The following is a 23,654-nucleotide window of genomic DNA, read 5'->3' as shown; positions in this document are numbered from 1 at the left end:
GGTGCGCTCTCTGCTGAGGCCCCGCCGTCATTCCATCAGGCACCTAATGCAGGTGCTGAGTCAGATGGTGGCGTCGATGGAGGCTGTTCCCTTTGCCCAGTTCCATCTGCCTCCTCTGCAGCTGGACATTCTTCGCTGTTGGGACAAGCGGACTTCCTCCTTGCACAGGCTAGTGGCTCTGTCGCCACAGACCAGGAGCTCTCTTCAGTGGTGGCTTCGGCCCCTCTCTCTGTCTCAGGGGCGCTCCTTCCTGGCCCCGTCCTGGGTGATCCTCACCACGGATGTCAGTCTATCCGGCTGGGGAGCGGTATGTCTCCACCACCGAGCGCAGGGCACTTGGACTCCGTCCGAGTCAGCCCTCTCGATCAATGTGCTGGAAACCAGAGCTGTGCTTCTAGCTCTCCTAGCCTTTCACCACCTGTTGGCGGGCAAGCACATCTGAGTCCAGTCAGACAACGCGACAGCGGTTGCCTACATCAATCACCAAGGCGGGACACGCAGCCGCCTGGCAATGTTGGAGGTTCAACGCATCCTTCAATGGACGGAGGACTCCAAGTCCACCATATCCGCAGTCCACATCCCAGGCGTGGAAAACTGGGAAGCAGATTATCTCAGCCGTCAAACCGTGGACAGTGGCGAGTGGTCCCTGCATCCGGCAGTGTTTCAGTCAATCTTCCGCAAGTGGGGCACTCCGGAAGTGGACCTAATGGCATCCCGTCACAACAACAAGGTTCCGGTTTACGTGGCTCGCTCCCACGATCCTCAGGCCTTTGCAGCGAACGCTCTGGTTCAAGACTGGTCCCAGTTTCGTCTGTCCTACGTGTTTTCCCCCTCTAGCTCTCTTGCCCAGAGTTCTGCGCAAGATCAGAATGGAGGGCCGTCGGGTCATCCTCATTGCTCCGGACTGGCCCAGGCGAGCTTGGTACCCAGACCTGCTCCATCTGTCCGTAGAGGTGCCGTGGCATCTTCCGGACCGTCCAGACCTTCTCTCACAAGGTCCGTTTTTCCGCCAGAATTCTGCGGCTCTCAGATTGACGGCGTGGCTCTTGAGTCCTGGATCTTGACGGCTTCTGGTATTCCGCCTGAAGTCATCTCCACTATGACTCGGGCCCGGAAGTCTTCCTCGGCCAAAATCTATCACAGGACTTGGAGAATTTTCCTGTCCTGGTGTCGCTCTTCCGGCCATGCTCCTTGGCCTTTTTCCTTGCCGACCCTTCTGTCCTTTCTACAGTCCGGTCTGCAGCTAGGACTATCCCTCAATTCCCTCAAGGGACAAGTCTCGGCTCTGTCAGTACTGTTCCAGCGGCGTATCGCCCGGCTGGCTCAAGCGCGTACCTTCATGCAGGGCGCGTCTCACATCATTCCGCCTTACCGGCGGCCCTTGGATCCCTGAGACCTCAATTTGGTCCTCACGGCCTTGCAGAAACCCCCCTTTGAGCCTCTTGGGGAGGTTTCTTTGTTTCGTCTTTCACAGAAAGTGGTCTTTCTAGTGGCCATAACTTCCCACAGGAGAGTCTCTGATTTGGCTGCGCTCTCTTCGGAGTCACCTTTTTTGGTTTTTCATCAAGACAAGGTGGTTCTCCGTCCAACTCCGGACTTTCTCCCTAAGGTGGTTTCTCCTTTCCACCTTAACCAGGACATTTCCCTGCCTTCCTTTTGTCCGGCTCCTGTTCATCGCTTTGAAAAAGCGTTGCATACTCTGGATCTGGTGCGGGCGCTCCGGATCTATGTGTCTCGCACCGCTGCTCTTAGGCGGTGCACCTCTCTTTTTGTGCTAACCACAGGTCGGCGTAAGGGCCTCTCTGCTTCTAAGCCGACCTTAGCTCGTTGGATTAGGTCGACCATTTCCGATGCCTACCAGTGTTCTCAGGTGCCTCCCCCGTCGGGGATCAAGGCACACTCGACCAGAGCTGTCGGTGCCTCTTGGGCTTTCAGGCACCAGGCTACGGCTCAGCAAGTCTGTCAGGCTGCCACTTGGACTAGCCTGCATACCTTTTCAAAGCACTACCAAGTGCATGCTCATGCTTCGGCAGATGCGAGCTTGGGCAGACGCATCCTTCAGGCGGCTGTCGCCAATTTGTGAAGTTAGGCTCTGCCTACTTCTTAGTTTTTTCTGTTTATTTCCCACCCAGGGACTGCTTTGGAACGTCCCATGGTCTGGGTCTCCCAAAGGAACGATAAAGAAAAAGAGAATTTTGTTACTTACCGTAAATTCTTTTTCTTATAGTTCCGTATTGGGAGACCCAGCTCCCTCCCTGTTGCCTGTTGGCAATTTTCTTGTTCCGTGTGTTATCACCGGCTGTTGTCGTGGACAGAGTCTCCGGTTGTTCCGGTTCTTACTCGGTTCTACTTGTGGGTGGCTATTCTCCTTCAGCTTTTGCACTAAACTGGCTAGGACTGGCTACCAGGGGGTGTATAAGCTCAGAGGGAGGAGCTACACTTTTAAGTGTAGTACTTTGTGTGTCCTCCAGAGGCAGAAGCTAAACACCATGGTCTGGGTCTCCCAATACGGAACTATAAGAAAAAGAATTTACGGTAAGTAACAAAATTCTCTTTTTTCCCTGCCGCCCATGACAGCACCACATGAGAGATAGGTTCCGCCCACATCAGGACAGGAAACCCACTGATAAAAAGGCGGTACCTCTCCTCCACATCAGTTTGGTTTCCTGTCCTGGTATGGACAACCCATTGCTGTCCCAGGTCCGACCCGGTGTGGAAGCCTGGTACTTACCTGAAGCCGGTGCTCGGGCCTGGCTGCACCCCCCCTCGGTCTCAGACCTCTGCGGCGGTGAGGCGCGGGCCTGGAGCGGGAGCTCGGCCCGGCGTCGCTCCAGGGATGTGCGCACTCACGGCGGCCGCTGGAAGGCTTGTCCCTGCTGTGCAGCACGCTGGAGTGAAGCTGGACGCTCCGGCCGGAAGTGACGCGATTCCATGGTGACGTGCGCAATGCGACCAGGAAGTGACTGGTGTGCGCATGCGCACTAGGATCCAAGATGGCGGCGCCCATGTAACGAGGGATCTCTGTTTCAAATATGACCGGCGCTTGGGACTGGTACCGAAAAAATGTGCCTCCAAGCAGCGTCACAAGGAATGTGCCATATGCCAATCCTCCCTGTCTTCGGATTACACCAAGGCCCTGTGTGCAGGCTGTATCCAACAGACCCTACTCAAAGAGGGGCCGGGGTTCTCATCTGAATTGCGTTCCATTATCAGAGCAGAAGTACAGGAGTCCCTTAAATCCCTTAAGGGGGGCAAGAGGCGCAAGAAATCCCGTCATCCTAAGCTGTCTACTCCCGATACCTCGGCGGGTTCGGCTCAGGGCTCTCGGTCGTCGGGCTCCTCGGGATCTTCCCCCTCCGATTCTGGCTCCTCTTCCTCTTCCGATGAAGGTGGTCGTCCTTGTTTCCCTACAGCTGACGTAGGACCTTTGGTGAAGGCAGTACGTTCGACCATGGGCATAGTGGACCCCAGGGGGCCCGAATCTATCCAGGATGTCATGTTTGGGGGCTTGGATTCCAGGAAGCGTAAGGGGTTTCCCATTCCCCAGAAGGTTCAAAGTCTCATTGCTGACCAGTGGAAAAAAGTGGACAAACGGTTGAATCTTAGCTCTTCCCTTAAAAGGAAGTACCCTGTGGATGAGGAAGCGTCTACCTCTTGGGATAGAACCCCGAAAATTGATGTCGCTATTGCCAAGGCGTCTCGTTCCACTACCTTGCCGTTTGAGGACTTGGGGTCCCTTAAGGATCAGCTGGATAGGAAGGCTGATGGTTTTCTGAGAGGTACATGGGAGTCTACGGCAGGTGGCTTGCGCCCTGCCGTGACCAGCGCCTGTGTTGCCCGGTCTTTAATGGTGTGGCTTCAGCAGTTAGAAGACCAGTTGCGCAATGACACTCCTAGGAAAGATATTATCTCGGCCTTGCCCTTAATACAGGGTGCTGCTGCCTTTATGGCTGATGCCTCGGTTGATTCTTTAAGACTTTTTTCCAGGTCGGCGGCGCTTTCCAATTCCGCGCGTCGGGCCCTCTGGCTGAAAACTTGGAAGGGTGATGTCCAATCCAAGGGGCGACTATGCAGCATGCCTTGTGAAGGTGCCTATCTTTTTGGCTCTGGCCTGGACGACCTCCTCACTAAGGCATCCGATAAGAAACAGGGGTTTCCAGTTTTTCCGGTGGCGTCCTCTCGCAGCCGGCCCTTTCGGAGACGTCAGTTTTTCGCAAAGAAGTCTCAAAAACCGCAAGATCAGTGGAAGGACCGTAGAAAGAATACCTCGGGCTTTCTCTTTGGCAAGCACTCCGATAATAAGCCCAAGCCCTCTCAATGACGCCTGTCATCAGGTAGGGGGTCGGCTGTCCCTCTTCCTCCATGCATGGCAGGCAATCTCCTCCAACAAGTGGCTCCTTCAGATTGTGGCGGAAGGGTTAAAATTGGACTTCCGTTCACCCCCTCGGGGGTCTCTCATAATAACATCCTTGCGGTCCCCAGAGCGGCAGATGGCCTTGGAAGTAGAAGTGCTAACTCTCCTCTCGAGGAAAGTCGTTCAGGAGGTCCCCATAGGTCAAGAAGGGGACGGCTTTTACTCCACTCTGTTTCTGGTTCGGAAGCCGGACTCCACCTTCCGCACCATCTTCAACCTGAGAAGCTTGAATTTGCATCTGGTGCAGCGAGCCTTCAAAATGGAGACCATGAAGTAAACTGTCAGACTGTTGTATCCAGGGTGTTTTATGGCGGTCCTCGACTTGAAGGACGCCTATTATCACATCCCTATTTTTCCGGCTCACCGGCGGTTCCTCAGGTTCGCACTACACGTCTCCGGGAGGCTGAGACACTTCCAATTCGCAGCGCTGCCATTCGGACTTTCCATGGCCCCGCGGATCTTCACCAAAGTCCTCGCAGAGGTCATGGCACATGTCAGGGAACAGGACATATTGATCGTTCCGTATCTGGACGACCTCCTGATAGTGGGTCAGTCGGAGTCTCTATGTGCGGCTCATGTGACCAGGGTCATCACCATCCTGGAAGGCCTGGGGTGGGTGGTGAATCTGCGGAAGTCCAGACTCCAGCCTCTCCAATGTCAGGTCTTCCTGGGTCTCGTCCTGGACTCTACGAGTCAGTTGTGCCACCTGCCGGTGGACAAGGTCACCAGGATCTTGTCTTTAATCTCTTCCGTAAGGAGTTGCCCAGGCATGTCCTTACGGCAGGCTATGTCGCTGGTCGGGACTCTTACCTCTTGCATCCCAGGGGTATGGTGGGCCCAACTGCATTCCAGAATCCTCCAGTTGGAGGTCCTTCGGTTTCAGAGACTGTTTGGAGGCTGTTTGGAGAAGAAGTTGACCCTGTCTGCAGACTCCTTGCACTCCCTGGGTTGGTGGCAGGACCCCTCTCACCTCCGGACGGGGGTTCCTTGGCTTTCCCCGGTCACGGACACTATAGTCACGGATGCCAGCCGTTGGGGGTGGGGAGCCCATCTGCGCCAACGGGTGCTTCAAGGTCCCTGGGACGCTCGGTTGGTCAGACAGTCCTCAAACTACAGGGAGCTCATGGCGGTTCTCAAGGCACTAGAGGGGTTCCTCCCCTTCTTGAGAGGTCGCCATGTTCGGGTCCTTTCAGACAACAGGGTGACTGTGGCGTACGTCAACCATCAGGGAGGCACCAGATCCCCTTCTCTTCTGGCTCTGACTGTGCGCATCTTCCAGCTAGCCGAACAACATCTCTCCTCATTGACAGCTCTTCATATCAAGGGGGCGGAAAACGAGGAGGCAGACTTCCTCAGCCGGCACTGTCTCAGTCAGGGGGAGTGGTCCTTGGACCCGGGGTTCTTTCGCAAGCTCACGCTTCTATGGGGTGCCCCTGTTCTCGACCTGTTCGCTACCAAGGCGAATCGGAAAGTGGACAGGTTCTGCTCTCTCAACCCCCGAGACGATCCTGTTGCCCTCGATGCCTTCCAGATGTCTTGGTCTCACGGCCTCCTGTACGCGTTTCCTCCCCTGATCCTGTTGCCTTCGGTTCTCCGGAAAATCCGGACCGACAGAGCGGAGGTTATTCTCATCGCCCCCTTCTGGCCGAAACGGGCATGGTTTTACTGGCTGCGGACACTGTCTCTGGTGGATCCTTGGGTTCTCCCGGACGCCCCTCATCTCCTGTCCCAGGGCCCAGTCCGTCACCCCCCCGACCCGGCTCTCCATTTGACGGCTTGGCGTTTGAGCGGCGGCTGCTAGCTCGACGGGGGTTTTCCTCTTGCTTAATCGATACTCTTCTTCGCAGTAGGAAAGCGGTCACCACGGCCATTTACGGTAGGGTCTGGAAGCGCTTTCTCCTTCAGTCGGGGGCTCGGGCGGAGGGCCCCCCTCCTATCTCGGCTATTCTAGAATTCCTCCAGAGGGGGTTGGAATTGGGGCTCTCCACCAGTACGCTCAAGGTGCAGGTATCGGCCTTAGGGGCACTGTTTCATTGTAGTCTGGCACAGAATGAATGGATTTGCCGGTTCATTAAATCTAAGTCCAGGTCTGTACCTGTTCAGGCTCCCAGGGTTCCCCCATGGGACCTTAATTTAGTGTTGGATGCCCTCACAGGGCCACCGTTTGAGCCCTTAGGGGAAGTCCCTCTCAAACTGCTGTCCCTTAAGGTTTTTCTCCTCGTCGCACTCACCTCGGCCAGGCGGGTGGGGGATCTCCAAGCCTTGTCTGTGGTTCACCCTTTTACCCAGATTCTGGATGATAGGGTAGTGTTGCGGACTGATCCCTTCTACTTGCCCAAGGTTTCTACACCTTTTCATCGGTCCCAAGAGATCGTGCTCCCTTCCCTCTGTGACCCCCCTCGGAACGAGAAGGAGGCTAGGTTACACACGTTAGATGTCCGGAGGGCCTTAGTCACGTACCTAGATAGGACTAGGGAATGGAGGAAGTCTCAGGTCCTGTTTGTCACTTTTCAGGGGCAGTCCAGGGGGCATGGGGCTTCTAAGGCTACCTTGGCCAGATGGGTCAGGGATGCCATCGGTTTGGCGTCCTCGGCTAAAGACGCCACTCCTCCTCCGGGCATAAGGGCGCACTCCACTAGAGCAGTGTCTACGTCTTGGGCAGAGAGGGCGGATGCCTCTATTGACCAGATCTGTCGGGCGGCTACTTGGTCGTCTCCTGGGACTTTCTTTCGGCACTATAGGCTGGACTTGTCATCCACAACTGACCTTTCCTTTGGGAGACGGGTCTTGCAGGCGGTGGTCCCTCCCTAAGGTGGATGGTCTATATAAATCTCTCATGTGGTGCTGTCATGGGCGGCAGGGAAAAATCTTAATTACTCACCGGTAATGGGATTTTCAATAGCCCATGACAGCACCCTTAGTTCCCCCCCTATTCACTGGTTGTGGGCACCCTTCGGGGAGTGTTAGTTATGGGTGTTTTCCTTGGGTGGTGGTATGATTAATCTGTTTGTTGTGTTTTGTTGGTCCTCTCTGGCTCTGAAAACCTACTGATGTGGAGGAGAGGTACCGCCTTTTTATCAGTGGGTTTCCTGTCCTGATGTGGGCGGAACCTATCTCTCATGTGGTGCTGTCATGGGCTATTGAAAATCCCATTACCGGTGAGTAATTAAGATTTTCTCAACGCTGCCAGGAACCTAGCCAGGTCTTTCACTGGGAAGGAACAACCACGGGAAGGGCAGTCTCCAGTCAAGGAGACCACCTATACCAAACATGGTATCCATCCACAGACAGCCGTTTCTGGGTATTTGCCCCTCATCAGTGTGGATTAGGAATCTGGCTAGTGGGGGCAATGCCTAGTAAAGGCATTGCCCCCACTAGCCAGATTCCTACTTCACACTGATGAGGGGCAAATACCCCGAAACGGCTGTCTGTGGATGGATACCATGTTTGGTATAGGTGGTCTCCTTGACTGGAAACTGCCCTTCCCGTGGTTGTTCCTTCCCGGTGAAAGACCTGGCTAGTTTCCTGGCAGCGTTGAGAAACACGTGATGGTGTCTCCGCGGCTTTCTTTATTTGCAGCCCTATTAATACTTTTACAGAGGGACACAAATGAGATTCTGTAATTACAGCTAAAATTTCTGTGCATAACTTCTTAACGCTCTTTTATCTATTGTAGGACAGCCCGCACTATAGACAGCCTCGCCAGTAGAATCGAAGACCCCCAAATCCAGGCCCACTGGTCCAACATCAACGATGTCTACGAGTCCAGTGTGAAGGTCTTAATCACTTCCCAAGGTTATGAACAGATCTGCAAGTGAGTGGAGGTGTCCATCTACAGACTGTGCTTGCCTGAGCCCACCCATTAGCTAGACATCGGCTGAGGAACTCTTACAAAACTACAGATCCCAGCATTCCCATCATGCGAAGAATAGTGATGAGCGAGCTCTACTGTGCTCAGCTGCTGGGTACTCGTAACGAGCTGGTTGAACGCTCGGACGGGTACGACTTTAGTACCGAGCATAATGGGGATGTAAATGGGGAAACTCAAGCACTTTTACAGAAGATCTTCCCATTGACTTCCATTATAATCTGTACTCAAGTTGAGCCAGTCTGAGCATCTGACCTGCATATTACGAGTACTGAGCACCCGAGCATGGTAGTGCCTGCTCATCACTAGTTACGAGTACTGAGCACCCGAGCATGGCAGTGCCCTCTCATCACTAGTTACGAGTACTGAGCACCCGAGCATGGTAGTGCTCGCTCATCACTAGTTACAGGTATTGAGCACCCGAGCATGGCAGTGCCCGCTCATCACTAGTTACGAGTATTGAGCACCCGAGCATGGTAGTGCCCGCTCATCACTAGTTACGAGTACTGAGCACCCGAGCATGGTAGTGCCCACTCATCACTAGTTACGAGTATCGAGCACCCAAGCATGGCAGTGCCCGCTCATTACTAGTTACGAGTACTGAGCACCCGAGCATGGTAGTGCCCGCTCATCACTAGTTAAGAATTGTCATTTTGCACCAGGTAGAGGGACTGTAGTTGTGAACCTTTCAGGCCTATTAAAAAGCAATTGGATTATTTTGCATCAAGTATCATAATGGGGAGCTAAGTGGGTGCTGGTCGGAAATTTACAAAATCTGACTAAAATGTTCTTATTTACCTCGTGGTGTAGAAATGATGTGATTTTCCAAGCAGATTATATCATTTTATACCACAGACTTCACCGTGTGCAGAATTATTAGGCAAGTTGTATTTTAGCGGATTTTTTTTATTATTGATTAACAACTATGTTCTCAATCAACCCAAAAGACTCATAAATATTAAAGCTTAATATTTTTGGAAGTTGGAGTGGGTTTTTTTTAGATTTGGCTATCTTAGGAGGATATCTGTTTGTGCAGGTAACTATTACTGTGCAGAATTATTAGGCAACTTAATACAAACCAAATATATTCCATCACACTTGTTTATTTTCACAAGGTAAACCAATATTACTGCACAAAATTTAGAAATAAACATTTCTGACATGCAAAAACAAAACCCCAAAAAAATAGTTACCAATATAGCCCCCTTTCTTTATGAGGACACTCAGCAGCGACCATCCATAGATTCTGTCTTTGCTTGATCTGTTTACCATCAACATTGCGTGCAGCAGCCACCACAGCCTCCAGACACTGTTCCGAGAGGTGTACTGTTTTCCCTCCCTGTAGATTTCACATTTTATGAGGGACCACAGGTTCTCTATGGGGTTCAGATCAGGTGAACAAGGGGCCATGTCATTGTTTTCATCTTTTGACCTTTACTGGCCAGCCACGCTGTGGAGTAGTTGGATGCATGTGATGGAGCATTGTCCTGCATAAAAATCATGTTTTTCTTGAGCTATACCGACTTCTTCCTGTACCACTGCTTGAAGAAGTTATCTTCCAGAAACTGGCACTAGGTCTGGGAGTTGAGGTTCACTCCATCCTCAACCCGAAAAGGTCCCACAAGTTGATCTTTGATGATACCAGCCCATACCAGTACCCACCTCCACCTCGCTGGCGTCTGAGTCCGAGTGGAGCTCTCTGCCCTTTACTGATCCAGCCTCTGGCCCATCCATCTGCCCATCAAGAGTCACTCTCATTTCATCAGTCCATAAAACCTTTGAAAAATAAGATATTTCTCGGCCCAGTCTTGACGTTTTATCTTGTGTGTCTTGTTCAGAGGTGGTGGTTTTTCAGCCTTCCTTACCTTGGCCGTGTCCCTGAGTATGGCACACCTTGTGCTTTTTGATACTCCAGTAATGTTGCAGCTCTGAAATATGGCCAAACTGGTGGCAAATGGCATCTTGGCAGCTTCACACTTGATTTTCCTCAATTCATGGGCAGTTATTTTGCTCTTTTTTGCCCAACACGCTTCTTGCGACCCCCCCATTGGCTATTTGCCATGAAACGCTTGATCGGTGATCACGCATCAACAGTTTGGCAATTTCAAGAGTGCTGCTTCCCTCTGCAAGACACCTCACAATTATGGACTTTTCAGAGCCCGTCAAATCTCTCTTCTGACCCATTTTGCCAAAGGAAAGGAAGTTCCCTAATAAGTATGCACCCCTTATATAGGGTGTTAATGTCATTACACCGCACCCCTCCTCATTACAGAGAGGCACATCACCTGATTTACTTAATTGGTAGTTGGTTCTCAGCCTATACAGCTTGGAGTAGGACGACATGTATAAAAGTATCATGTGACCAAAACACTCATTTGCCTAATAATTCTGCACACAGTGTAGATATTACATCTCCTGGGGTTCGCGTATTGACCAATGTCATTAGCTACACTGCTATTGTTATCAGCTCAGCGTAATTTTTCTTCCGATGACACTTTGTGATTTTTCTTCTTCCAGATCAATTCAGTTACAGCTGAACATCGGGGTGGATCATATCAGAGTGGTCCACAGAGATGGCAGAGTGATCACCCTGTCACACCAGGAGCAGGAGCTGCAGGACTTCCTGCTGTCACAGGTGAGGATACATCGCTTTACTGCACTGCCGTAATATAACTTCCCAGCTCCGTTATTTCTGTGTCATGTGATCCCAGTGTGACAACCAATCCTATACATTATTATTATTATTTATTATTATAGCGCCATTTATTCCATGGCGCTTTAGAAGTGAAAGAGGGTATACGTACAACAATCATTAACAGTACAAAACAGACTGGTATAGGAGGAGCGAGGACCCTGCCCGCGAGGGCTCACAGTCTACAGGGAATGGGTGATGGTACAATAGGTGAGATACATATTCTTTTGTGTGCGCGGGGTGTTAATCTCTGACCCCCTGTAAAGTACAAGATGATATCACTTATCAAATCCTTCTTGGCAACTCTTGGTTATTTCTGCTCACTGGCAGAAAGAGAAATCATGGGGCAACCGCATTACATAGTTGCGGTTACGGAAGGACATATTGTGACGCCCTGGCACAGCCAGGTTGTCACAGAAAGAGTTAATCCTCCTTGGTAATCTGATCTCACACCGGTGCAGCCAGACAAGCCACAGCCCCAGTGTAAGAGAAAAGCAGAGGAGAGGGGAGGGGCTGGAGCAGAGAGTGTGTGGAGGGCAGACAGGACAGAAGTCTGAAGTTGTAGCTCCCAGGCTGGGAGTGAAGCGTGCTCCAAAAGGGCCGGGACAGGCCATAGTGAGGAAGGGGCCAGAACAGGTAGCCGGAGCAGGGCGGTGGCCCCTCGGTACCTGGGTACCTGGATCACTACAGGGGAGTGGATTCCCCGTTCCCGGCTGAGGAGAAAGAGGAAGAGAGAGGAGAGAAAGGCACTTGGCTGCAGGGAAGGAACAACAAGGGCTGCTGCACCGTGTGTGGGACACTAACACCCCCGTACCGAAGGCTGCGGACACCGGCAATTCCTAGTTTACCAGTGACTCCGTGTGACTTTCTTGTGAGTACACCCGTGCCCTCGGGCACCGCACTGCAGCACTGAGCCCTGCTCCCTGCTTACCCCATCACCGGGCCCCGGGATCACCAACCCCTACCCACGGAGGGGCAACACAACACCTAGCTGCTGCGCTTCACCATCCCTGGGATCCCCGTATTGAGCAGCGGTGGTGCTACACATCACCACAACCGTGGGTGACGTCACGGACAATATCCCAACACTCAAATACCCCCTTTTACTGTGGAGCCTGGGATCACAGACCGGGTCACGCCACCGTGATACCCGCAGAAGTGACTCTGTGGCCCGGATCTGAGTACCCCTGGTCCCCGGGCGACACATTTGGCGTCACGAACAGGATCGAACCCATCCAGTTACCTGGAGGAAGTGCGCCTTGCCCCGTCCGTCAGCGGCGTCCCGCTGAGGAAAAATCCCGAAGTCCGCCATTTTAGCCGCCATTTTAGGCGCCAAAAACAACAGCTTGGCGCCTTCTTCTCCGAGCGGCGGGCGCGAAAAAGAGGCTCCGCCCCCTGAGAACGCGGGCGGAAGTGAAGCTCCGGAGGACCGGAAGCGAAAGAGAAACTTTAAAAGTTGCTAGAAGGACTGCTCCCGAGTACCAAGGGGGAGCAGTAGGAAGGAACTGCAGTTCATGTGACCGGGACTGTAAAGGCAGGGACGCCAGGACTCTGCTAGCATTTGGTTCCTGGGGAGGCCGCCGCAGCAATGCACCGACCCGTTACCCCTGTTACCGGTAGCGGAGCCCGCAGCGTCTGTTGGGTAGGACCCAGACCTGGGGTCCCCAGGCCTCACCTTTGTCACCGCCCTGCCACCGGCCCCGGCAGTCCGCCCGGCCGCGCCGGAGATGACGACGGCTCCGGCAGTCCGCCCGGCCGCAACGGCAGCGAAGTACCGGTCCCGTTGACCAATCTGGAACCGTTTCTGGACTGGGGTCAAGGGGTGCTGCCCACTTCCTAGGGGCAGCACCAAGGCTAGGTTGTTTGGGTGGGTGACTAAAGGACCCGTTACGTTGACATTATTAAAAGTGTTATTTGTTGTTGCAACGTTGAAGCAATGTGAATCCCGCTGTGGGAAGATTGAAAATGTTTAAAATGTTTTATCCTTTTTCCAGTTTTAATAAATGTCGGTGCCTAGACGGCCCGAGGACGGGCCGTGTTTTACCAAGGGGGTGTGTAACGCCCTGGCACAGCCAGGTTGTCACAGAAAGAGTTAATCCTCCTTGGTAATCTGATCTCACACCGGTGCAGCCAGACAAGCCACAGCCCCAGTGTAAGTGAAAAGCAGAGGAGAGGGGAGGGGCTGGAGCAGAGAGTGTGTGGAGGGCAGACAGGACAGAAGTCTGAAGTTGTAGCTCCCAGGCTGGGAGTGAAGCGTGCTCCAAAAGGGCCGGGACAGGCCGTAGTGAGGAAGCGGCCAGAACAGGTAGCCGGAGCAGGGCGGTGGCCCCTCGGTACCTGGGTACCCGGATCACTACAGGGGAGTGGATTCCCCGTTCCCGGCTGAGGAGAAAGAGGAAGAGAGAGGAGAGAAAGGCACTTGGCTGCAGGGAAGGAACAACAAGGGCTGCTGCATTGTGTGTGGGACACTAACACCCCCGTACCGAAGGCTGCGGACACCGGCAATTCCTAGTTTACCAGTGACTCCGTGTGACTTTCTTGTGAGTACACCTGTGCCCTCGGGCACCGCACTGCAGCACTGAGCCCTGCTCCCTGCTTACCCCATCACCGGGCCCCGGGATCACCAACCCCTACCCACGGAGGGGCAACACAACACCTAGCTGCTCCGCTTCACCATCCCTGGGATCCCCGTATTGAGCAGCGGTGGTGCTACACATCACCACAACCGTGGGTGGCGTCACGGACAATATCCCAACACCCAAATACCCCCTTTTACTGTGGAGCCTGGAATCACAGACCGGGTCACGCCACCGTGATACCCGCAGAAGTGACTCTGTGGCCCGGATCTGAGTACCCCTGGTCCCCGGGCGACACAATATCACCCCGCTTTACAACTCCCAGCTTTAACATTTACCGGCCTGGGCTCTTATATACAGCATGTTAGAATGATGTATATAAGAGCCCACTGGTGGTGGCCGCAGCTTATAGGCCCCAAATCTGGTGACAGGTTCCCTTTTAAGAATGGACTGGAGTGGAGAAAGTCTAGTGAGGGAGAGGCCAATTAATAGAGAATTGCAATAATCAAGGTGGGAATGTATCAGGGCCAGAGTGAGGATTTTTGTTGTTCCATGGTCAGAAAGGGGCAGATTCTAGAGATGTTCTTCAGGTGGACATGTATGACTATGCAGAGGCTACAGCACTGCCCTGGCTCCCAACAAATCTGTGCTCTCCTCCTTCAGCTGTTTGCTCTCTAATGTAGTTGCAGATTTCATTTGTGAGTGAGCCATGATATAGGAGATGAGTCTGTACAATGGTTGGCTGCAGTTTATATTGTACATTTCCTGTCAGAGCTATGTGCAGAATCTCATAAGAGATGTTTTATGCATGTAACAGCTGACAGGGAGAAACCAATCACAAGCAGGAGGCAGGGAAACGTAAGCTGCATCAAATATACAGGGAGTGTCTGCATGTAAGTTACTGGACTGTGATTACATGAGGGAGGTATGAGAGGGCTGACCTTTCCAGCTCATAGTCGTTACTGACAGCAGCGGCATATAGGGGGGTAACTACCACAATGTGTGTCATCTGTTGCTGGCAATTATCTGCTGTACAGCGAAATGGTCTTTTGGCATATCCTAGTGAAGAATGGTTCCTCAGTCAATTAATTTTATACTTTAATCGAACCTTTGCAAACATAGCAATATCATGTATCTGTGTGTGTGTATATGTATATGTAATATATATATATATATATATATATATATATATATATATATATATATATATATGTATGTATGTATGTATGTATGTATGTATGTAGTTGCCAGTCTTTGTGTAGGCGCTGTAAATGTTCTGGGTGTTGTCTGGGTGTGAGGGTGTGTGAGAGCGGTGTTGTGTGTGTGTTGCGTTGTGTGTGTTGCTTTGTTTGTGGAGCGCTGTGCTTCTGCAGTGTTGTCCTTGTGTGGTGCTGTGTGTGTTGCGCGGTTTGTGTGGGTGTGGAGTGCGTGAGTGTTTTGGGGGAGGTATGTTTTGTGCAGTGTGTGTGTGTTGCGCGGTATGTGCATATATTTGTATGCCGCGGTGTTTGTGTGTTGGGTGTTGTGTGTGTGTGTGCGGCGTTGTCTGTGTGTGGGTGTCTGTGTAGGGCGGTGTTTGTGGTTCCCAGTGTGTGTGTGGTGTGTTGTGCGGTGCGCGTGTGGCGCTGTGTGTGTGTTTTGGGGGGAGGTGTGCACCCCTATCGTGCTCCATCCCCCATGCTGCGCACTCCCCATCGTGCTCCATCCCCCATGCTGCGCACTCCCCATCGTGCTCCATCCCCTATGTTGCGCACCCCCCATCGTGCTCCATCCCCCATGCTGCGCACCCTCCCATCGTTCTCCATCCCCCATGCTGCGCACCCTTCCATCGTGCTCCATCCCCCATGCTGCGCACCCCCGATCGTGCTCCACAGTCACACATCAGACAGTATACATGCACACATGTGATCGCATACACTCACACCCCACTTCTCCCTGTGCCCTCCGGTGGGCGGTCCCAGCAGCTGTGCTGCACGCCGTGCTCCTCTGCCTTCTGCCGACACGCACACATCCGATCGCATACACGCACACATCCGATCGCATACACGCACACATCCGATCGCATACACGCGCACACACACTGACGATATCGCACATACGCGCTCACACACTCACAACATCCGGAGATACCACATGCTTCTGGCCATGTGATCCTCCGGCAGGTCCTGGAAGGTCACTGCACGCACAGTATCGCCGCCGAGAAGCAAGCGATATCACTGGATGTTGTGAGTGTGTGGATGCGATCTGATGTGTGTGTGTGTGTCTGTTCTTATGTGTGTGTGTGTGTGTGTGTTCCGCCGCTGCAGGACCTTGATGCGCTCACCTGCTCCTGGTCGGCGTCTGGTGAGTATGACTGCGGGGTCTTCTCTCTTCTGTCTTCTCTCTTCTGGGGGTGCCTGCTGCCTATAATGAAGTGTCTTGCAGTGTCTTTAACTCTTTCACCGCTGCATGACACTTCATTATTGACCGCAGCGTATGCCGGCTCCCTGCACATGTGTACCGGGAGCCGGTGTTCGCTGGTAACCATAATACACATCGGGTAACTAAGGGACGCGCTTCCTATAGTTACACAATGTGTATCATGGTTACCAGCGTACACCGGCTCCATCACGATCCCAGCATCACAAGGTTATGTCCGCCGGGGGCGGGGCCGAGTGTGCCAACGTGTGGCGGGGGCGAGGCGTCAGCGTATGCCGTCTCCCTGCACATGTGTACCGGAAGCCGGTGTACGCTGGAGCGGGCGATGCGTGCGGAGCGGCTAATCCATGCGGGGTGCGGGGCCAGGCCGAGCCCAGCGGCCAATCAAACAGTTGTCACGCTAACGACAGTTGTCACGCTAGCGACACTGTCACGGTGACACAATTTTGGAGCAAGACAGACAGACAGAATAAGGCAATTAGAGATAGAGATATATATATATATACACATAGAGAGAGAGAGATATATAGATCTCTCTATCTCCATCTAATTGCCTTATTCTGTATGTATATGTACGTTCTGTGTACATGTTATTATATTATTTATATATATAAAAATGTATACATGTGGAATGATATATATATATATATATATATATATATATATATATATATATATATCATTCCACACGTATACACACAGAACGTACATATACATTGTACATGTATACAGTATATGCACACACATTATGTATATGTGTGTGCATATACTGTATACATGTATAATGTATATGTACGTTCTGTGTGTACTTATTATTATTATTATTTATATATATATATATATAGTATGTATGTGTATGTATATATGAAATCTCCTATCTCCACAGATCTATCATACATTTCTGAGATGTGGCTTATTTGCACCTCTACAATGGGAGTCCTGTCGATTATGCCATATTTGTCTGATGTGAGGAATACCCCTTTTAAAAGCAGAACAGATGCCTATAATTGTTCCATTGCCTCCTTTGCTTTCTCAGATGTCTCAGCACCAGGTCCTCGCTGTCCAGCAGTTGGCCAAAGTAATGGGTTGGCATGTCCTCAGCTTCAGCAACCATGTGGGTCTGGGTCCAGTAGAGAGCATCGGCAACGCATCCTCCATCACCGTGACGTCTCCCAATGGGGATTATACTGTCTCAGGTATGTGGACATTTGGTTCGTATTTGTCAGGCCCATTCACGGACTTTAAAAGCTCATTACACAAAAGGTTTGATTTGTGGATTTTCTTTACCTTACAATAGAAAAAGTAAGAAGGGAGCTATAATGTAGGATAAGTAATGTATGTACAGAGGGACTCCCATCAGCAGAATAGTGAGTGCAGCTCTGGAGTATAATACAGGAGGTAACTTAGGATCAGTATAGGATCAGTAATGTAATGTATGTACACAGTGACTACACCAGCAGAATAGTGAGTGCAGCTCTGGAGTATAATACAGGAGGTAACTCAGGATCAGTAATGTAATGTATGTACACAGTGACTGCACCAGCAGAATAGTGAGTGCAGCTCTGGAGTATAATACAGGAGGTAACTCAGGATCAGGACAGGATAAGTAATGTATGTACACAGTGACTGCACCAGCAGAATAGTGAGTGCAGCTCTGGAGTATAATACAGGGTGTAACTCAGGATCAGGACAGGATAAGTAATGTAATGTATGTACACAGTGACTGCACCAGCAGAATAGTGAGTGCAGCTCTGGAGTATAATACAGGAGGTAACTTAGGATCAGTATAGGATCAGTAATGTAATGTATGTACACAGTGACTACACCAGCAGAATAGTGAGTGCAGCTCTGGAGTATAATACAGGAGGTAACTCAGGATCAGTAATGTAATGTATGTACACAGTGACTGCACCAGCAGAATAGTGAGTGCAGCTCTGGAGTATAATACAGGAGGTAACTCAGGATCAGGACAGGATAAGTAATGTAATGTATGTACACAGTGACTGCACCAGCAGAATAGTGAGTGCAGCTCTGGAGTATAATACAGGAGGTAACTTAGGATCAGCACAGGATCAGTAATGTAATGTATGTACACAGTGACTGCACCAGCAGAATAGTGAGTGCAGCTGTGGAGTGTAATACAGGAGGTAACTGAAAACCGTTCAATAGATATGTCTTATTCTGTATTGATGCCAAGTAATTGTTGGTGGGCTTTTCTGAAATAATGCAGCAGCTTTAGCTTTAGTACACAGGAAATCCTATTTTTCCTTGCAGCTTTCGGAAAGCCGTATCTTTTATTTTATTTTCTATTTTCTATGCATGTGAGAGTCTTGTTTATATCGCTTTTAACCATTTTTTTTATGTAAAAAAATCTTAGAAAATCCTGGTTATTTAAAAAGAAGCAAAATTTAAGTTTTCAACATGGCTATATTCCTATTATTATTTTTGGCCCCAGAGCCGCCTCCTCTGTTCCCACCCCAGTTATCAGCGACCTTTGCCCTGAAAACCATTAAAAAATGAGTGTGATTGTGGCTCTGTATCTTCTCACTAGTCGTTGTTTGGCCTCTATCAGCACCAAGTACAACATATCCTGTATGAACCGAGGTTCGCTCTTCCAGCCTTACTTTTTTCGTTGCAGATTCCAGACAAAACCGCTTTAGTCTTGGCCTCGGCTGTTTTTTTGTTTTTTTTTCTTGTTGTACTTGGTTGTTGGCGGCTTGTTTCTTCAGCACGGAGGCTGCTGTTATGTACCGCCAAGTCCTGCATCGTGCAGTACCGTCCTGTTCTGTACAGATCACAGCAGTGAATCTGTGCGCGTCTCCATCAGCGGTACATAGCCTGTGTGGGACCTGCACAGAGCCGCGCGTCATCAGGAGAACTCACATCTGACCATTAATGGGAATAATTTTCTGTTGTGATTCTGTAAGAGTTATCTATGTTATTTATCTGATGCTGATATAATGCATGTCTTATGTATCACATATATCTATCCTGCATCGAGCGCTCATTCCCTGCCATCTAGGTTATGTATCTGAGTGTTGGTCGAATTTACCTATCTCATACAGTGCCTACAAGTAGTATTCAACCCCCTGCAGATTTAGCAGGTTTGATAAGATGCAAATAAGTTAGAGCCTGCAAACTTCAAACAAGAGCAGGATTTATTAACAGATGCATAAATCTTACAAACCAACAAGTTATGTTGCTCAGTTAAATTTTATTAAATTTTCAACATAAAAGTGTGGGTCAATTATTATTCAACCCCTAGGTTTAATATTTTGTGGAATAACCCTTGTTTGCAATTACAGCTAATAATCGTCTTTTATAAGACCTGATCAGGCCGGCACAGGTCTCTGGAGTTATCTTGGCCCACTCCTCCATGCAGATCTTCTCCAAGTTATCTAGGTTCTTTGGGTGTCTCATGTGGACTTTAATCTTGAGCTCCTTCCACAAGTTTTCAATTGGGTTAAGGTCATTAGACTGACTAGGCCACTGCAAGACCTTGATTTTTTCCCTCTTGAACCAGGCCTTGGTTTTCTTGGCTGTGTGCTTTGGGTCGTTGTCTTGTTGGAAGATGAAATGATGACCCATCTTAAGATCCTTGATGGAGGAGTGGAGGTTCTTGGCCAAAATCTCCAGGTAGGCCGTGCTATCCATCTTCCCATGGATGCAGACCAGATGGCCAGGCCCCTTGGCTGAGAAACAGCCCCACAGCATGGTGCTGCCACCACCATGCTTGACTGTAGGGATGGTATTCTTGGGGTCGTATGCAGTGCCATCCAGTCTCCAAACGTCACGTGTGTGGTTGGCACCAAAGATCTCGATCTTGGTCTCATCAGACCAGAGAACCTTGAACCAGTCTGTCTCAGAGTCCTCCAAGTGATCATGAGCAAACTGTAGACGAGCCTTGACATGACGCTTTGAAAGTAAAGGTACCTTACGGGCTCGTCTGGAACGGAGACCATTGCGGGGGAGTACGTTACTTATGGTATTGACTGAAACCAATGTCCCCACTGCCATGAGATCTTCCCGGAGCTCCTTCCTTGTTGTCCTTGGGTTAGCCTTGACTCTTCGGACAAGCCTGGCCTCGGCACGGGTGGAAACTTTCAAAGGCTGTCCAGGCCGTGGAAGGCTAACAGTAGTTCCATAAGCCTTCCACTTCCGGATGATGCTCCCAACAGTGGAGACAGGTAGGCCCAACTCCTTGGAAAGGGTTTTGTACCCCTTGCCAGCCTTGTGACCCTCCACGATCTTGTCTCTGATGGCCTTGGAATGCTCCTTTTGTCTTTCCCATGTTGACCATGTATGAGTGCTGTTCACAAGTTTGGGGAGGGTCTTAATTAGTCAGAAAAGGCTGGAAAAAAAGATAATTAATCCAAACATGTGAAGCTCATTGTTCTTTGTGCCTGAAATACTTCTTAATACTTTAGGGGAACCAAACAGAATTCTGGTGGTTTGAGGGGTTGAATAATAAATGACCCTCTGAATAAACTTTTCACAATTTAAAAAAAAAAATAAAAAAAGAAATAACATTCTTTTTTGCTGCATTTCACACTTCCAGGCTGATCTACAGTCCAAATGTCACAATGCCAAGTTAATTCCGAATGTGTAAACCTGCTAAATCTGCAGGGGGTTGAATACTACTTGTAGGCACTGTATCTACCATATTTTTCGGGCTATATGACACCCTAGATTTAGATAGGAAAAATATTTTTCCTATTTTTTTCCTAACTTATTTATTTTTGTTCCTGGTGGTGTGAAGTGGATGGGTCATTAGCATTACTACATTGACACTTATTACTTACACACACACACACACACACACACACACACAGCTCTGCTACATGCACATTGACATTACTTACACACACAGCTCTGCTACATGCACATTATTTATTATTACACACACAGCTCTGCTACATGCACATTTATACACACACACTCACTATATATTCCCACATCTTCTATGCAATAAACTGATCGTGTCCTTCCTCTGCAGATCCCGCACTCAGCGATTTCTCTTCTCCACACCTCCTGTAGATCCTGCAATATTATATCTTCCTATCGCACTCTGCAATTTTTCTTTTTTCTTTTAGGAATTTTTGCTCTCCTCCGCAGTCTTTCCACCTGCAGATCCCATCCCAAGCGATTCCAATACCATTCCCTTTTCCTGCAGATCCCAAAACCCAGATTTTTTCTTTTTCTTTTGCCTGTTCCCTCCCGCTGGGCCCGCTGTTCCCACCCGCTGGGCCCGCCGCTCTTTCCTCTGGGCCCGCCGCTCTTTCCTCTGGGCCCGCCGCTCTTTCCTCTGGGCCCGCCGCTCTTTCCACTGGGCCCGCTCTCGCTCCCACCATTTTTGCTGATCCCACTCATATCTATTTCCCACAACCAATAATTTCCCCCCCTCTGGTAGACCGCAGATCTCGCACCCAGTGATTTTTCCCACCCCTGCAGATCCTGAACTAATTCTTAACCCTCACTCCTACCTGATCAATTCCACACCTAGCAATTTCTCTCCCATCCCCCACCCTCCATTATATTCCACCCAGTTGATCAATCCCTCTCATATCTGCGACCTGCACCCAGATGTTTTATGTTTTTTCTCAAATGCCCCTCTTCTCCTCCATATTCCAAAAAACCTGGATTTTTACAGATCCCCAGAGTGGGTGACCCCAATATTTGAATTTTTTTATTTTTATTTTTTTTTTTTTACCGACAACTATTGCTCTTTTTTAGTGCTCATACCTCATTGCTCCTAAGGCCTCTGTACTAGCAAGCCATGTGTAAAGCTAAAGTCCTTAAACCAGCATCTTCTAATCTGCCATTTATTCCCAGCACAATCCTATAATATAATCTGAATAGCGCGCAGAAAACCAGTAATGATCGGCACTTCTGTAGTGATCTGATCTGAGCTGACCCTTCTGCACATTCCGGGCATTTTCTGTACGGCGGTCCGGTTCCGCGCTGCAGCTTCTTACTTGTGTAACAATGGATTTTTTTTGTATTTTTTTTTTTTTCCCTTCACAGTTCGTAACGGACCGGAAAGCGGCAGCAAAGTGATGGTGCAATTCCCCCGATATCAGAGTAAGGAGGTCCCCAAGAGCGACGTGCTGCAGGACACCAAGTGGAACTACCTGCGAGGACCCTACAAGGAAGTTCAGTGGAATAAAATGGAGGGGCGCAACTTTGTATATAAAATGGAATTATTAATGGCGGCACTGACGCCGTGCTAGATTGTCGCTATATTCCCAGGACACAACCAGGGGATGAGCTGAACTGCTTCAATAAACAAGAATTATTTTTTTTTGTAAGTTTTTTTGTTTCCTTGTTGTTGTTTCCTAAGAGGTCGTCTGATTTCAGCAGTGATTATTATTATTATTATTATTATTATTTTTTATTATTATTATTATAGCGCCATTTATTCCATGGCGCTTTACAAGTGAAAGAGGGTATACGTACAACAATCATTAACAGTACAAAACAGACTGGTATAGGAGGACAGAGGACCCTGCTCGCAAGGGCTCAAAGTCTACAGGAGGAGAGAGGACCCTGCCCGCGAGGGCTCACAGTCTACAGGGAATGGGTGATGGTACAATAGGTGAGGACAGAGCTGGTTGCGCAGTGGTCTACTGGACTGAGGGCTATTGTAGGTTGTAGGCTTGGTGGAAGAGGTGGGTCTTGAGGTTCCTCTTGAAGCTTTCCACGGTAGGGGAGAGTCTGATGTGCAGAGGTAGAGCGTTCCAGAGTATGGGGGAGGCACGGGAGAAATCTTGTACGCGATTGTGGGAAGAGGAGATAAGAGAGGAGCAGAGAAGGAGATCTTGTGAGGATCTGAGGTTGCATGCAGGTAGAGGTTGGGGTATGCTGCCGCCAGCCACACGGATTCTCCGCAGTGGCCACTGCTGGTCGGATGTATTTATGGAGGACAAAAATCCAGCATCTCGTCCGGTTGAAGTATAATTAAAACCAACTTTATTCCATATTCTTTAAAAAATTCCAAAAAAGAGGGAAGTCCTAAAACCATACAAGGTGCAGTTTTGTAGAAGACGCTTACGCGTTTCGGACTACACGTCCTTACTCATAGCTCACTTGTTCTCATGTGAGAACCCCTTTTAATACTGGCTCTGAGGGGAAATGAGGTAACAGGAAAGAGCAGTAACAAATTTACATATGTTTTATACAAAACTTTTCTTTATCGTTCCTATGGGAGACCCAGACCATGGGGTGTATAGCTACTGCCTCCGGAGGACACACAGTTACTACACTCAAAACGTGTAGCTCCTCCCTCCCAGTATATACACCCCCTGCTAGCCAGTCCTAGCCAGTTTCATGCTTTGTGTCAGGAGGATCACACACACACATGCATCCTTTTTTGATTTTCATTTTTTCTACAGATTTGGAAGAAAAGCGGGTCCACTGGACCCCCGGCATGTCCCTTCACACCCCCCTGGCGGCAGTGCTCTTAAGGTTGATTCAGGGCAAGAGCCCTTCATGCCGTGCTCCTTCACCATCCCATGCTGGGGCTCTGGCTTGAAGTGGGAGCCAACACGGTTCTCACTGCTTTGCAGGAGACCGGCCTCCATCCGCAGCCCTTTGACAGGACCCTGCTGGACGGAGCACTGGACCCCCACCCCACCCAGGGACTGGACCCGTCGTCTCAAAGCTAAGTATAGAGACGTTATTCAGAGG

The 23,654-nt window shown here is 50.0% G+C and overlaps 1 protein-coding gene across 1 annotated transcript in view; it reads left to right on the top strand.

Moving 5' to 3' along the window:
* MED17 (mediator complex subunit 17) overlaps positions 1–22,279 on the top strand; it is a 96,525-nt gene extending 74,246 nt beyond the window's left edge. The window contains exons 9-12 of the mRNA XM_075334687.1: positions 8,091–8,228; positions 10,800–10,917; positions 17,005–17,164; positions 21,993–22,279. Of these exons, the coding sequence (XP_075190802.1) occupies positions 8,091–8,228; positions 10,800–10,917; positions 17,005–17,164; positions 21,993–22,198 (622 nt within the window). The 3' untranslated portion in view covers positions 22,199–22,279. The remainder of the gene's footprint in view (positions 1–8,090; positions 8,229–10,799; positions 10,918–17,004; positions 17,165–21,992) is intronic.
* The last annotated feature ends 1,375 nt before the right edge of the window (positions 22,280–23,654 follow it).

Source organism: Anomaloglossus baeobatrachus, chromosome 2 (assembly GCF_048569485.1).
Source record: "Anomaloglossus baeobatrachus isolate aAnoBae1 chromosome 2, aAnoBae1.hap1, whole genome shotgun sequence".
Classification (NCBI taxonomy): Eukaryota; Metazoa; Chordata; class Amphibia; order Anura; family Aromobatidae; genus Anomaloglossus; species Anomaloglossus baeobatrachus.
This window is presented reverse-complemented; position numbering and strand designations above follow the sequence as displayed.